The sequence below is a fragment of the Protopterus annectens genome, chromosome 10.part0 (assembly GCF_019279795.1).
Source record: "Protopterus annectens isolate FY-2018-M chromosome 10.part0, PAN1.0, whole genome shotgun sequence".
Taxonomy (NCBI): domain Eukaryota; kingdom Metazoa; phylum Chordata; order Ceratodontiformes; family Protopteridae; genus Protopterus; species Protopterus annectens.
Genome location: NC_056744.1, coordinates 1,622,262,669 through 1,622,278,130, shown reverse-complemented (window position 1 = coordinate 1,622,278,130; position 15,462 = coordinate 1,622,262,669). Strand labels below are relative to the sequence as shown.

Sequence of the window (15,462 nt, the reverse complement as noted above, 5' to 3'; positions counted from 1 at the left end):
GTTTGGGTCTCGGCTGCTTGTCCTTATCTTTGCGCTTTTTATGCATCCTGGTCGTCGGTTGCTCTGATGGCATGGTACAATTAAACTTTCTACCAAAATAATGTCGGGCAAAATCAAACAGACGTTTAATTGTTCGTTTGTTAAACCTAGCACAAAACGGAACCTGTGACTTCGTGGTCTGGGCCTAGGCAAGGGATACAATAAGAATGAAAATCCTTATGGAGGTATTTGCTTCCCACAAGAAATGCAATTAACTTTTTCTGACATCTGACTGAGGCAAGAAAAGGTTCCCCAACGGGGTACTTAGCTTTACTGAAGACTTCGGTCTGAAATTCAATTTGAAAATATCAGGAGTCGGCCGACCAGCACTTGCTAACTTCCTCTGCTTCGGGCACTGCGTGGCAAGAAAGACTGAAGAAAATGGCGTCGGCTGCCTCTTATACCCCTGTCGCACTGACGTCAGGGAAGAAGCAACAGCAACCAACGCCGGACCAAGACTTTAGAACTCAGGCCGACTGCCTGATGGCAGACAACCCAAGTGTGATGATTGCAGCAGTATAACATGATGAACAACCATATTTGTCGAAGCCAGTACGGGGCAATGAGGATCATTTTGCAACCCAATACGGTAGCTTTCTGTATCAGCTTGGTAATTAGAGGAAATGGAAATGGGGGAAATGCATATAGAAGTCCCTGAGGCCAATGGAAGGAGAGAAGAAGTTGCTGCACTTGCTGTTGAAGGGGGTGGCAGAGGTCGCAGCAAGGTTGCCCCCATTTACAGAAGATTTGGTCCGCCACTACTTGATTCAGAGAACTCGTGAGGCATCAGAATAGCTCTGCTTGTCTGCTATGACGTTGGATTTCCCAGGGATATGCGTTGCAGTCACACAGTTGGGAAGAGATCACCCACTGCCAGAGTCAGAGTGCTTCTTGACATAGGGGGTAGGACCTGGTTCCACCCTGCTTGTTGATGTACCATACAACTGACATATTGTCAGTTTGAATTGCAACTGTCCCGGTAGGAAGAGAGTCCTGAAGAGCTTGCAACGCTAAAAGCACGGCTCTCATCTCCAAGATGTTTGTGTGCAGATGGTACTCCTGAGGTTGCCAAGTGCCTTGGACTGTTCTGCCCTGATAATGCCCCCCCCACCCGATCAGGGAGGCATCCGTGGTTACTGTAGCAACTGGAGGGGGAAGTACAGATTGTCTGCCCAGAGATACTGATGGGGAGACCATCCACCACGCAAGGTGCTTTTTGCATGCTTCTGTAATGATAATCATGCGAGACATGGGAAGCTGCTGAAAGGACCACTTGGTGAAAAGGAGCCATTGGAGAATCCTCATTTGGAAATGGGCCAGAGGGAAGAGTATGACTGCTGCTGCCATGAGACCCAGGGTTTGAAGTACGAACCTGGCTTGAATTCTCTTGCAACCTAACAAGACCTGGACATGCTGCTGTATGACTAACACCCTGTCTGGTGGAAGGCTGGCTGACCTGTCTTTTGTATTTACGTTTGCGCCTATAAAGGTGATAGACTGACAAGGCGACAAAGCAGATTTTTCAAAATTTATAGCGATACCTAGTCTGAAACACGTCTGTATGGTACAGTCTCTGGCTTGCAGAAGATGATGCCTGGTGACAGCAGTGAGGAGCCAGTCATCTAGATACAGAAACACCTGGAATCCTTGCAGTCTCAGATGAAGAGTAACTACTGCCATACATTTGGTGAACACCCTGGGGGCTGTGGTGAGACCAAAGGGCAGAGCTCTTAACTGATAATGGCGGGCTCCCAGCCGGAAGTGCAGGAATCTTCTGGAGCGCCTGTCCATTTTGATGTGGTAGTACACATCCTGAAGATCTATGGAGCACATCCAATTGTCCTGACCCAGGAAGGGTAAAATGGACTGTAGTGACCATCCGAAACTTGGTTCTTTGTACAGACCTGTTTAGTCTGCAGAGATCCAAAATGGGTCTCCAGTCCCCTGTCTTTTTTGGTACCAAAAAGAACCTTGAGTATCCGGATCCTTGCTGGTCTGCTGGGACTTGCTGGATGGCCCTTTTTCTTAACAGTTTTGCAACTTCCTGAACTGCTTGATCCCTTAGATTGGGTGGAACATCTGGAAGGGACTTGTTCGGCAAGAATGGTGCACGAATGAAGGGAAATTTGTTACCTCCGGATATAACGGACTATTTGTCTTGTGTTATTGTCTTGCCAGGCTCTTTGGTACAGCGATAATCTTCCCACGACTGCCTCCAGAGGTGGCCAGCCGGGCAACCCTTCAGGGATGCTGGAAGGGCTTGTCAGAGAGATTCTCCGCTGCCCTGATTTTGCGGACCCCCTCTGCCACGAGGGCGGCGTCTGTTATTGTTCCCCTCCCCCTGGAGGGAAACACCACGTGCATCAGGCAAGGCTCCCCTGGGACTTCCGGAACCACATCTTTCCACTCTTCTGACCCTTGGGATATGGTCTGGAAGGAGTGGAAAAACGGACCCCTACAGCAGAGAGTCTCTTGCCTTCCTGTTCACACCTGGTAAGGGTGTCCTGGTAAGGGTGTCCTTCACCTGAGATCCAAAGAGAGAGGAACCAAAGGGGGTGTTGGTGAAAGATGCTCTGAAAGGTTCCGCAAAGTTACAAAGCCGCATCCAAGCACGTCTCCTCAGAGCGACGCCTGTGCCTGCGGCTCTACTCGCCCCATCGGCTGCATAAGAAATGAGCCTCATGGAGGAGTTAACCACTGAATTAAGAGTCGCCAGCTCGGATGCAACCTTGGCCTGGGCCCCCTCAGCTGATGGATCTTGAAGGGCATCTCCAAGCTCTTTAAGGAGATCCCTCTGTAGACTGGTAAAGTGGCACAAGTAATTCAGAGACTTCATGGTAAAAGTCGCTGAAGAAAACATCCGCTTCCCATATCTGTCCATAGTCCTAGACTCCTTGTTAGGGGGATGAACAGATGAAGTTTCAGCCAACTCCTTTGTGGCCGCCGCTACCACCATGGCATAAACGGGGACACATGGTCAAAAATTGCTTGTCTTGTGGTGCAGTAATTAATTTTGCTGGTCTTCTTGGGGTCGGTTCCACTGTCTGGAGCTAACCACGCCTTCAGAGCCACCACAGACATCAGTGGGTCGAAAGGTGGAGACACCCAGGGAGTGGAAGGTCGGGATCCAAACGCGTCCAGGAATACAGACTCATCCTCGGAAGGGCTTAGGGTAGTCCAGTTCCCCCTCTATCTAAGCATCTCAAGGATGTCTGAGGAGACATCTTCAGAGGGGGACCTCGGGGACCCTTTCATATCCACTAAGTCGGTATCTGATGCGACAGACTCAGAGGAGTAGACATGCTTCCTCTTGCATTTCCTCTTAAGAGGTGGCCCCTCTGAATGATCAGGGGAGGCCTCGGAAGAGGAAGATACACCCAAAGGGGTGTCCTGGGGCACTGGATCCCCACGCTTGGGGTCTGGAAGAGCGGCAGAGGCAGACGCAGGAATCATAGGGTGAGGAGCTGAGTGGGTCGATCATGGCACTGGCTCAGGGGCCAGAACACTCCACCTCGAAGGCATCCCGATCGGAACGGAGAGAGGGATCCGGCTCAGAAGAAATCAGAATCCCCCTCAGCACAGAGGGGGAAGGCTCAGAGGCCGATGTGGGAGCTGAACTCACCTGAGCAGAGGCTCCAAGGGAGACAGCGGGGACTGTCAAGGGTCCGATGCCACTCGCCTCCTCGGAGCCGACAAGGGAGTCCCGGCACCAAGATCCCTCCAAGGACGGAACCAAGGACGGAACCATGGAAGTGATCGGAGCAGACTGAACCAAAGGAGCAGGTATCTGAGCAGACTGTTCCACGACTCAAACCCCCACGAACTCCGGCTCCGAGCTCAGAGTGAGTCGGAGGAGGAATATCTGCAGACGTGGATGGAGCAGATCCCTGGTGAGGGGGGCTGGACAACATTTTAGCCAGGGCCTGCGATATTAGCAGTCTGGTGACCACTCTTTCCAAGTCATGGTCCGAAAGTCTTGAGGACTGAAGAGTGGGATGAAGTAGGACTATGCTCTGATTGGAGCAGAGGTGATCTCGCAGCCGAGCGCATAGACTCCAGAGAAGGAGACCTGGACCTTTTTCGACTCTCAGAAGGCTCCGAAGAGCGTATCGGAGCTGACTGGGAGGGAGGAGCCAAATTGGAAGGTACAGATTCACCCAACGACTGCTCCGAACGGAGAGCAGACAGCTTAGGTGCCCAGGAAGATTTCACAGGCTGAGCCTTAGCCGGTGAATCTTGAGGTTTAAGTAAACCTCCAAGGATCAATTTATTTTTGCGCTCCTGCAGGACTCTTGGACTAAACGCATGGCAAATGGAGCAAGAGTCCTGCAGGTGCATGGCACCCAGACAATAAACACAAGTGTGACCATCTGTCAGAGACATCTTCTAACGGCATGAGTCACACTTTTTGAATCCGGACGGCTTAGGATCCTTGGACATAGACAGGCAAGCCCAAAGGAAAAACTCACACAAAGGTTAAGGTACCAACACAACAACAATACACTTTTTTTTTTTTAAAGAAATAGATTGAGTTAGAGGATAACCTTTTTCTTCTCTAACGGACACCTCTAGAGAGAAATAAGGTTATCCTCTAACAAACAAAAAACCTTAGAAGAAAAGGGGAGACTTAGAAGGGGGAGGGGAAACTAAGTAAAACAAGTTTCTGAAGAGAAAAGTTAAGGATTCAGCTACAAAAACTTATATAATATAAGGGAAATAACTAAACGATAATTCTACTCTAAATATTTACTAAATTGTGACAGAAAAAAGACAATATAGAAGTTTTATACGACCTGAGCCAGTAGAGCAACCTCGCAGCAGAAGCGGCAAACGAGATCTGGGTATCTAGTGCCAGGCATCATGGGATATGGGGAGGCCTCGAGCCAGTTTGTAGCTCTCGAGCTTTAGAAGATGGCAGAGTCGGAGCCGAAGATTGGCTCCGAACCCAACCAGTAAGAATGAAGGCGAGATAGAACAGTGTAATATAAGTTGTCCAACACATACTTAACCCAATTAGATTTTGATAGAAAACATTCTAAACCTGAAAATGCACTTGAGATTTTGTGCATGTCATTTCTTGCTTAGTTAAGATGCCACCTTTAAGTGTGACCGATTTTGTGATCGCCTTACCTTTGCTTTCTTAGAAGTCTGCTTTGGTTTCCCTCCAGCACTGGGCAACAAGTCTTCATCAGATGAAGACTCACTCTCCTTCCCTCTGTCCTGGCCAGTCCCCTTGCTGGCCGGTTCATCTTCTTCACTAGAGCTCACAAGTTCACTCCCATCTCCAGAATCATCCTTTTCCTGCTTGGTTGTTATGGACTTCTGTTTTGGGGCCTTTTGTGCATTTTTTGGGGCCTTTTGTGCATTTTTACTAGCAGACTTCTGCACTACTTCAGAGTCAGAGTCTCTGGACTGCTCGCTGTCGGAATTAAATTCTGCTTTTGTCTTTTGTTCAGATTTACTTCCACCTTTAAAATTCCCTTTCAAAGGTGCAGATGAATCACTCTCTTCACTTTCAAGGTTCACAGTCTTTTTACTGTCCACTGCATGTTCTTCATCTGAGGACACGTCACTGGCATCTACATCAGATATCTTGTCTTGTCTTGCTTCTGCCTCACTATCTGATGAACCATGTTCTGATTCCATCCTTCGCTTACCATCAGTAAGCCCAGACTTCAAAGCACTCTTCTTTTTATTCTCAGAATTATGAGCGTCATGCTTAGTCAAGTCTTCATGATCACTTCCTGCCTCTGCCTCAAGATCAGAGCTTTCAGAATTACTATGGCTTTTCCTAGCCTTTTTGGCATTCCTTCTTTTTATGGGCACTTTTCTTTCAATACCAGAATCTTCGTCAGTGCTTTGATCTTTAAAAACAAAGCAAAGCAAAATCATTTGTATACACTTTATCCTCTTATTTTTAGGTAACATGCAAATCATTTTCAGAAAGAAAAAAGGACATTTTGATTAAACTACACTTTGCAAGTAATAAACTTCATGTCAACAGTAAGAAACATTTATCGAGACACTGCCTCAAAAGCTAGGTTGCAGAATTGTAATGCATGCAAGCAGAAACCAATGAAGTTCTGCTCTTGTCTACAATCTGCCTTGCTGCTTTCTCACCCTTTTGACATCTCCTGGACTTAACTTCCCAGTAGTCGCAGAATGGCAAACACCATGCAGCTCCAATTAGTGGCACTAACAGAGGACAAATATTAGTGAACTTCGCACTTTATGCCAGGTTTCAGTGAAGTGTACAGTGAAAAATTAGGAGCAGACTTTGTTATTAATACAAGGGGTTATATGCCCTGCCAGGATTTAGTTAAAAGCATATTTTTGATTAAACAAAAAAGTGTCTGTCTTACTAACAAAAAGTCACTGGCAACCAGTCAATGAGCACTAGCTTAGTGCTAGAGGTCTGGCTAGGGAAATTAATGGCTTTGGCCTGCTGTCCCTCACGGGTCCTTGCATCTAATTTTCTAACATCTGCAAGACAGAAACACTGGCGAGGTAAATTGTTCCAAGTGGAAGAAAGACTTTCACAGGGATTAGGGGTTGGTCTTCTGCTGGGTACCAATGTTTGTAGAACAAGTAAATAAAAAATAAAAACACATGCAGAACATTAACTATAGCTTAGTTTCAATGGGCCAGCAGTATAGAGAGTTAAGTTATAAATGACAGAGGAGTATCCATCCAGATATCTGCAATAATTTCAACAGTGACCAGAAGGGAGACAAAGCCCAGTGTTCAGCAACTCAAGACTACCAGTAACTCTTAAGAGCATTCAGCGTCTCCTAAAGACTAGGAATTAGGACTCATTTAGAATTCTGGAAAAATGGAACCGGCCGGTGTGAATTTTCTGTGGAATCTAGGTTGCGGATTGCCCCACTGTGAGGGGAGAGTTAGCAACACAGTTCCAGACATGAATCGGCGGTTTTAAATTCAGGACTACTACACAAGTCTAGCACTCCTGTCTGCTGAGCTTCTACAAGCTGCACTACACGCTGCACTACTTGGTATCAGATCTACCGAACAGGACCTCTGCTACCAATGCTATTTCATCTGGGACCCGTCTAGCTGTGCCATGTCTTAACACAGAAAGATTCCGCACTATAAAGAAGCCAGTATGCACTTTTTCCTACTTCAGGGGGCCTAACACAGCCAATAACATTTTCTGTATCCCTACAACAAGGCAAGGACAATTTAGTCTTCTTATACTGTTTTAGTTATTGAATTATCTTACTATACAACTTCATTTATCTAATTGCATTATTCATGGTTAATACTGACCATATTGTTTATTTCAGTACATTAGAAATCTTATCAATTAGACGAGTGGTCTCAGTGCATTACAGTCTACTTTATTCAGATGTATTGCTCTGTTTCCATTACAGAAATCCATGCAGCACTTAACTAGGGAGTTCCGTTTCTATCTCTAATATTTCCCAGTTATGTATTTTTATTGCTTGTGATAACTAGTCTTACTGCTGGTTTGTCTTTAGTTTTGCTATTTTCTACGGACGGCTTTCTTGGCCACTATCAACACTAGCGATATAACACTTTCACCTCTTTAGGTATGCATTATTTTATACCAATGCAACAGGTGGTCTATAGAGAGGTTGAATTCTATTCAAAGTAGAAGAATTAGCATACTGTTCATTTTTGAACTACAGCAACTCCATACATTCCCAAAACGTGTTCCCAATAAGCTTTCTAAACCTCCACACCTGTACATATGCCTCATCTGTGGAAACATTTTTTCAAGCCTTGTAGTGGGTACAGAAATATTTGTGCAAACATTTCCATACAAAAATAAATTCTAAGTGTTCCTAATTCAGTTGTGTAGTTGGGGATACAGCAAATTTCCCTCCACTGCTCATCTGTGGTGCCTTTACTCATTCACTCCATGTCACTTTTAATTTTCTACTATATTCTTAAATATATGTAGTGGTGGTGGCGCTGCGGTAGCGTCGTTGCCTCACAGTAAGGCGTTGTCCTGTTAGATTCTCAGCTAGAGCGTCTTCTGTGTGGAGGCATGCGTGAAGGGCGTACCTTCGTTGAAGGTTGTGCATCAGGGTCGGCAACTCTGCACGTAAAAATCTACTGCCAATCACTAGCGGACCGAGTTCCGCTGTGGCGACCCTCTAACCGGGAAAAGCTGAAAGACAACAGTCTCAAATGAAGCACTGCCTTGTGTGCTTATTCTTTTTCTGGTCTGACCACAATTATGTAATCTATTTGTGGTTTAATAAATTTGCTATGCAGCTTGTCCTCCTCCCTTAACAAGAAAGCTGATCCTAGTTCAATAACCCCAAAGTTTGTCTAAGCTTCACCTCATTTTATCATCAGATCCTGATGTCTTTCTTCAGTGATTTACTACTATATACTGGAGAGCACACTGGTCTTATTCTAATTTTAGACAGTCTAAATTTAATTTGCTTAAATAGTTTTAAAGATATCTGGGTTGCAAGTAATACTCTACATTCCTTTCCTAAATCGGCTCAAATACCCACTTGTGATCCTACCACTATTTTGTCTGGGATTATGCCTACCATGTGCTTCCATCCAGAAATAAATTCCAAGTTTGGAATCAAATATATTAATCTAAGCTGCATGGCCTTAATATGCCTCCAAATCTGGAGGTTCCAAACCACCCCTTTCCTTTGTCAATAGTTTTTTCCTCATTGCACTAGAACTCCTTAATTTCCTTTTTACATTCTTCCACATCTGACCTCTTGGCTGAAACATTCACAAAAGAATCAGTGGGTCCAAAAACATTTTAATCTCTACCTTATTGCTAATGTCCATATATCAGTTCCATCATCTTATCTAACTTAAAATCTTCAGAGTAATTTCTTCCCATATGTCTTTACCTACTTGCTCAACATCCAGTTTCAGCAAAATGTTAGTGTCATCTTGTCATGACCCCACAACGAGGGGAAGTTCTGTATCAAGTGAAGTAGTCATCAACCCCCCTTTTTCTTCATTTTTGTGGGGTTGGGGTGTCACATTAACAAATTAATATGACCAAATCACCTACAACCAGGGTTGCCAGATGTCCCTATTGGGGCGGGACTGTCCCGAGATCAGCAGCCTGATCCCAAGTCCCGCCTTGCCGGTTTAAATCCCAGACAGCCTCCGCTTTGGTTTTTTTTTTTTTTTGATTGGCCCGTATACCGGCATACGGGTCAATCAAAACATCGCAAAACAGAGCTACTTCTGTGTAATGCGGAACTGCGATGTTTTGCATTAAACAGAAGTAGGTCTGTGTTTATTTTTGATTGGCCCGGGCCAATCGAATAAAAAATAAACACAGGGCTACTTCTGTTTAATGCGGAACTCTGCTGGCATGGAAGACCTTTTTTTTTTTTTTTTCTTCACTTGCAGTGAAAGAAATTTAGTCCCTATCTGGCCAGTCAGAAATCTGACAACCCTGCCTACAACAAACGTTTACATAGCCAAGTGGCCCTGATGCAGTAAATTTAAGTGCTGAGAACCAATTCATTACTACCTTTTGTTTTATTCACTACATAACTTGCCAAACTAAGATATTTAAATTCTTCAAATATAATTTTCAGATTATGTACCAAACGGGTAAACACATATTCTGCTGTCCACAAAAATGGCTATTTTCAAAGTTAGTACTTCTCTATATCTAAATTATATTTGTCTGAAGTCTTAGTTCCTCTTACAAAAGACTAAATGCTTCAGATAAATCAATACTTTACGCTTGCTACTCCTCTGTAGATATTTACTAATAATGTTGTCCACGATTGTAAACACCCAAATGCCTCAAAAGATCTTTGCAAATCACTGTGAAATGCTTTTTTGGCATCCAAAACTAACATTAATGTATTATTTTTCCAATGAATCTTTTTGAATAGCCCCCCCCCCCAAATTAAGGGCAAATTCCCACCCAAAAATATTGCTATACTATCTACACTTATTTTATAAAATTTTCTATTCCTTCTTTTTCCATACTTTTTTTTGGAATTCCATCACTTCCTGGGGTCTTGTGCATATTGTGATTTCTCGTGGTTTCTTTATTCTTGACAATACTTTTTCTAAAAGAGACATGTAACTGTCAAATTTACCATTTCCTGTGTATTACTCTCCGCCTACGATGTTTTGTCATGTATTTTAACAATTTACCATTACATTCATGCTGCGGTAGCATTGTCGCCTCACAGTAAGACGTTGTCCTGTTAGATTCTCAGCTAGAGTGTCTTCTGTGTGGAGACATGTGTGAATGGGCGTACCTTCATTGAAGGTTGTGTGTCAGGGCCGGCAACTCTGCACATAAAAATCTACTGCCAATCATTAGCAAACCGGAGTTCCGCTGTGGCGACCCCTAACTGGGAACAGCCGAAAGACACAACAACCATTCCCATTCATAAATTTTCCCTAGGTCCACTTTCACCTTGACATTTTTATAATTTTGGATATAAACCACCCTTTCGTTGAACCAAAAATTTGGTTGCTGGAGGGTCAGTGTCAAAAATAATTTCTTTAAAACCATTACTCTATTTATTCAAATTTTCTAAATACTCCATATTCACATTTTCTAAACACTCCTGTATAGATGTTAGTTCCCCTGCCCTTCAAACCTGTGTTCCACTTATTCTTTTTTCCTTCTGCAAATATCCTTAAGTCCTTTAAATACTTACCCAGGACTATTTTTCCTCATTGTTTGGTTTCACTGTAATCATATTTGTAATGTTCAATTTATAAAATTATCCCAAAACTTTGCAAATTCTTTATTGCTCAGCTTCAAATCTAATAGCATTTTACTGGAATTTAATTTACGCAATCATTAATCCACATCCTTTTCAGAAGGAACACTGGAAAATGTCAATGCTCGTTACAAAAGACGTTTACTGGCTTACAAAACTTAAAACTTGTATAGGTGCAGTTACCATGTGTTTTTTTTAATTGTTCACACCACATTACAGTACTTTTTAGATGTGACGTTTAGCTGATCTAACACAAGACCATATTTTACAAAGTATACATTTCACTTCATTTTCATTCAACAGCTAAACCAGTAGAATTTAAGAATGGACTGACTAAATTGGAAAGCATATAAAACGTGGTACCACACTCAGGAAAGGGTCTTTTGCCTGAAAGCTCTGAATTTTTCAACTCTTAATATTATAAGCTTTCTGACTTGGTCTGTTCTCATTTTCATTACAATGAAAAAAAGAAATATATGCACATATTTTGCATCAAGTATCCACACTCGTTCAGTATTCTATGGCATATTGGCCCTCCAGAGGCATATTCCCTATTCGGTTCCGGCGTGTAGCTCACAAGAGATTTCCCTGTGAGCTATATAGACGAACCCAAATGGCTAAATGCATTCCTTGAATGAGAATAAGGACTTGTTACACATCTAGCATGGCTGTCAGAATACAGCCAGGCAGCTGTCTAAGGATCACCACAATTTAAAACATTTCTGTTCAGTGTTTAGCTGCAGCGGCTATGCTTTTCAGCCATATTGCTCTACGTAAGTGCTGCCGCAGCCATTTGGTTTTGGCGATGTAGCTCGCAGGGAAATGTCTTGAGAGCTACATGCCGGAACCCTCCCAGTTTCCTATAGTGTTCCAGTCTCCAGCGACTACCATACATCCTTAATGATCGGGAATAACTTCTCATGATATTTATATCCTGTTGCAAAGCATTTGGTAGAATATATACTGCACTCCCATGTAATTCTCACACCATGCCAACCACCTTTCACCAGTACAAAATCTCTGCTAAACCTTCACTTGTTCCTCAAATCTTGAGTCAGATACCCATTTTAATTAATATTAAGGCTCCTTTATTTTACTCCTATTTCAGCAAATAACTCTCCTTCCCATTTAGGTTTACAAAGCTTGCATGCTTCTTGCAATTTGGATGTTTCTTGAAACATTACTATTGTGAATATAGGTCAATATCTTGTGCAGTTTTTTTCCCCAGTGTCCAATCTATTAATGTCCCAGACTAGCAAGACTAATTGTAACATGAGCTTTCCATCTATTACTCTACTTGTATAGAATCTTTCTTTGCATTACAGGCTAGTCCTTTTTGGTTTGTTTTATAATTTATGTCACTTTGCTTTTTTTGTGATACTCTTCCAACTAAACCTGATCTCATTTTCATGAAATGATACAACTGCATCCCTACCCAAGCAGATCAACAAGGCTTTACCAAGGATGGCCTGCACCTCTCCCTAGACCTTCAGTACAATGACAAGGACATCTTTTACTCCAAAGTGCCTTTAGTCAGGGTCAGTCTACTGGGACTTTCCAATTTAATTTCTAATTTGGCCTGCATCAACTTGGCAGTACCAAACACAAGCAGCCTTAACAAGACTGCCTGACAAGGCCTTACTGACCTTTGAACATGCACATCTGTACGGCCTGTACAGAAACATGAAGTAAACTGAGGGATTTGCATTGCCTAGGCATCTAATGGCCTACTAGATTAACTGCCTAGTAATAAACTTATGAACCTATAAAAATAATACAACTGTTGCTGATAAACTTCAACTTACCACTAACTAGATACAGTGCAATGAAAAAGTATTTGTCCCCTTCCTGATGCAGGTTTGTCCCATTTAAATGTTTCAGATCAAATAAAATGTAAATATTGGAAAAACATTAGACAATGATAACCCAAGTAAACACAAAATGAAGTTAAGTGATTTTATTTAAAGGAAAAAAAAACAAAACTATCCATGCATGGACCTGTGAAAAAGTAATTGCCCCCCCCTTGTTAAATCATGAAGCAACTGTGGTTAATCACATTTTTGGGAAAGCGGAGTTCAATTTCACTAGCCACACCCAGGCCTGATTACTGCCAGAACTGTTTAAGAGATCACTTAAATAGAACCTGTCAGACAGTATGCCAAAAGATCCCAAAAAGAAAGACATCATGCAGTGATCTAAAGAAATTCCGTAACAGATGAGAAAGTAATTGAGATCTATCAGTCTGGAAAAGGTTACAAAGCCATTTCTAAAGCTTTGGGACTCCAGTGAACCACGGTGAGAACCAGAGCCATTATCCATAAATGGAGAAAACCTGGAACAGTGGTGAACCTTCCCAAGAGTGGCTGGCCTACAAAAAATTACCCCACAAGTGCAGCGAGGACTCATCCAAGAGGTCACAAAAGAACCCAGAACAACTAAAGAAATTACAGGCCTCTCTTGCCTCAATTACAGTGTTCATGACAACCATACGAAATATACTGGGCAAAAATAGCATACATGGCAGAATTCCAAAGCGAAAACCACTGCTGACCAAAAAACACAAAGGTTAGTCTCATTTTTGCCAAAAAACATCTTGATGATCCCAAAGACATTTGGGAAAATATTCTGTGGACTGACTAAACAAAAGTTGATCTGTTTGGGAGGTGTGCGTCCTGTTACATCTGGCATAAAAGTAACAGCATTTCAGAAAAAGAACATCATGGCAACAAGTCAAACATGGTGGTGGTGGTAGTGTGATGTTCTGGGGCTGCTTTTGGACCTGTACGACTTGCTGTGATTGAACCATAAATTCTGCTCTCCACCAAAAAATCCTGAAGGAGAATGTCCAGCCATCAGTTCATGACCTCAAGCTGAAGCACACTTGGGTTCTGCAGCAGGATGATGATCTAAAACACACCAGCAAGTCCACCTCTGAATGGCTTAAAAAAATTGAAGGTTTTGGAGTTGCCTAGTCAAAGTCTGGACTTGAATCCAATTGAGATACTGTGGCATGAGGCTCGGAAACAGTCCAATATGGCCGAATTAAAACAATTGTGGAGCTTTTCTCCCTGGGCCTCTACTGAAAATGGACATGCATCCAGCTAGATTAGCCCAGTCAACAAATGTAAAATAAAATAAATAAAAATAAATAAAATTCTGCAAAGAAGAGTGGGCCAAAATTCCTCAACAGCGATGTGAAAAACTCATTGCCAGTTATCGCAAACACTTGATTGCAGTTGCTGCCAAGGGTGACACGACCACAATTAGGTTTAGGGGCAATTACTTTTTCACATAAAAATAATCCAAACCTACATGGCCCTATTAAGGGGAAAAAGCCATCACTAACAGAATTTTGTGTCTTCTTGGGTCATCTTTGTCTAATTTAGATATGACTGATTACCCGAAACATTTAAGTGCGACAAACATGCAAAAAAATTAGAAATCAGGAAAGGGCAAACACTTTCATTGGACTGTATGCTTACATATGAGAATAGCAGTGTAAGGCACAGTGACAAAGCTCATGTTGATAGTTAACACATGGTTAAAAGAAACAGGCCGAAGAACATGGCAGCTTCTACAGGTCCTATAACAGTCCCTGGAAAACTCAGTCTTTCCAGCAAATTCCACAGCATGCTCAGTGAAGCACAAGGATGAGTCAAAGTCAAAACATGTGCCCCCACCCTAGCTATTCAGCTGTCATAAGTGTAGTGGAAAGCACAAACCCAAGAGAGAAAAAAGTGCTTAGCTTGTTGTCAACATTATCATTCTTGCAATAAGAAATGGAATCAAGCTGTGTAAATCAAAGGCACATTATTTTTTTAAAATAGAGGGCATTCCAAGAGGAAAGTTAATTAGAAAGCTGTGACCCTACTTTTTATGTTGATGGGGTGTCTGTGATTGGTGAAAGTCAATGCAGTAGATTTGTGGGCAAATGAGATCTTTTGTATTGTTTGGATTAATGCGAGTCCTGAAGAGCTCAAAGTAGATACTGGTTCAAAGTGCAATGCTATATCAGCAGAAACATTTGCTAGAGTAAAAGCTGCAGAACAACTTGATTTGACTGTGTGACACTTGTTGCTTATGGTGAAGTGATTCAAACCAAAGGCTCAGAGTAGTGCTTTCATGTTATTCTGCTGGGAACAGCTAAGAGTTGCAATTTTTCATAAATCGAGACACTTGCAGTGACTGAAAATGGGACTGCTTTCATGTAACAAAGTAATTCATGTAAGCCTGCATGACAACAGCTGAGATTTCGCCCAAACTATTTTTTCTGGGTATGCTGATATTTTTCCAGACAAACTATGTAAACTACCAGTTGTTTAGTCTATGAAGTTAGACCCAGAGGTCAGCCCAGTTATCAGATCAGTGTCAACGGTCCAATAGCTATGCACAGCAGAAATAAAGCAGAGCTAGACAGAATGGTGCAGCTTGGAGTAATTTTTTCCACTAGAAGAACCTACTGAATGGGTATCCTCCATGGAAGTAGCTCACAAGAAAAGCTCAGATGAAGATATCAGAATATGTACTGATCCACTAGACCAGAACAAAGCATTACAAAAGACCATCATCCAATCAGTACAGCTGAAAAGGTTGCTGCCCTCAAGCCAAACTCACTGTTTTTTCTGTCTTAAGATGCAAACAGTTCATTTTGGCAAATTTTGCTCGACTGAAAATCATTGTTAACCACATTTAG

At 42.5% G+C, this 15,462-nt stretch overlaps 1 protein-coding gene across 2 annotated transcripts in view; it reads right to left on the bottom strand.

The window, feature by feature from the left end:
* HIRIP3 (HIRA interacting protein 3) overlaps window positions 1-15,462 on the bottom strand; it is a 193,836-nt gene that overhangs the window by 85,305 nt on the left and 93,069 nt on the right. For both annotated transcript variants that reach the window (XM_044086304.1, XM_044086305.1), the window contains exon 4: window positions 5,170-5,903. In XM_044086304.1, the coding sequence (XP_043942239.1) occupies window positions 5,170-5,903 (734 nt within the window). The remainder of the gene's footprint in view (window positions 1-5,169; window positions 5,904-15,462) is intronic.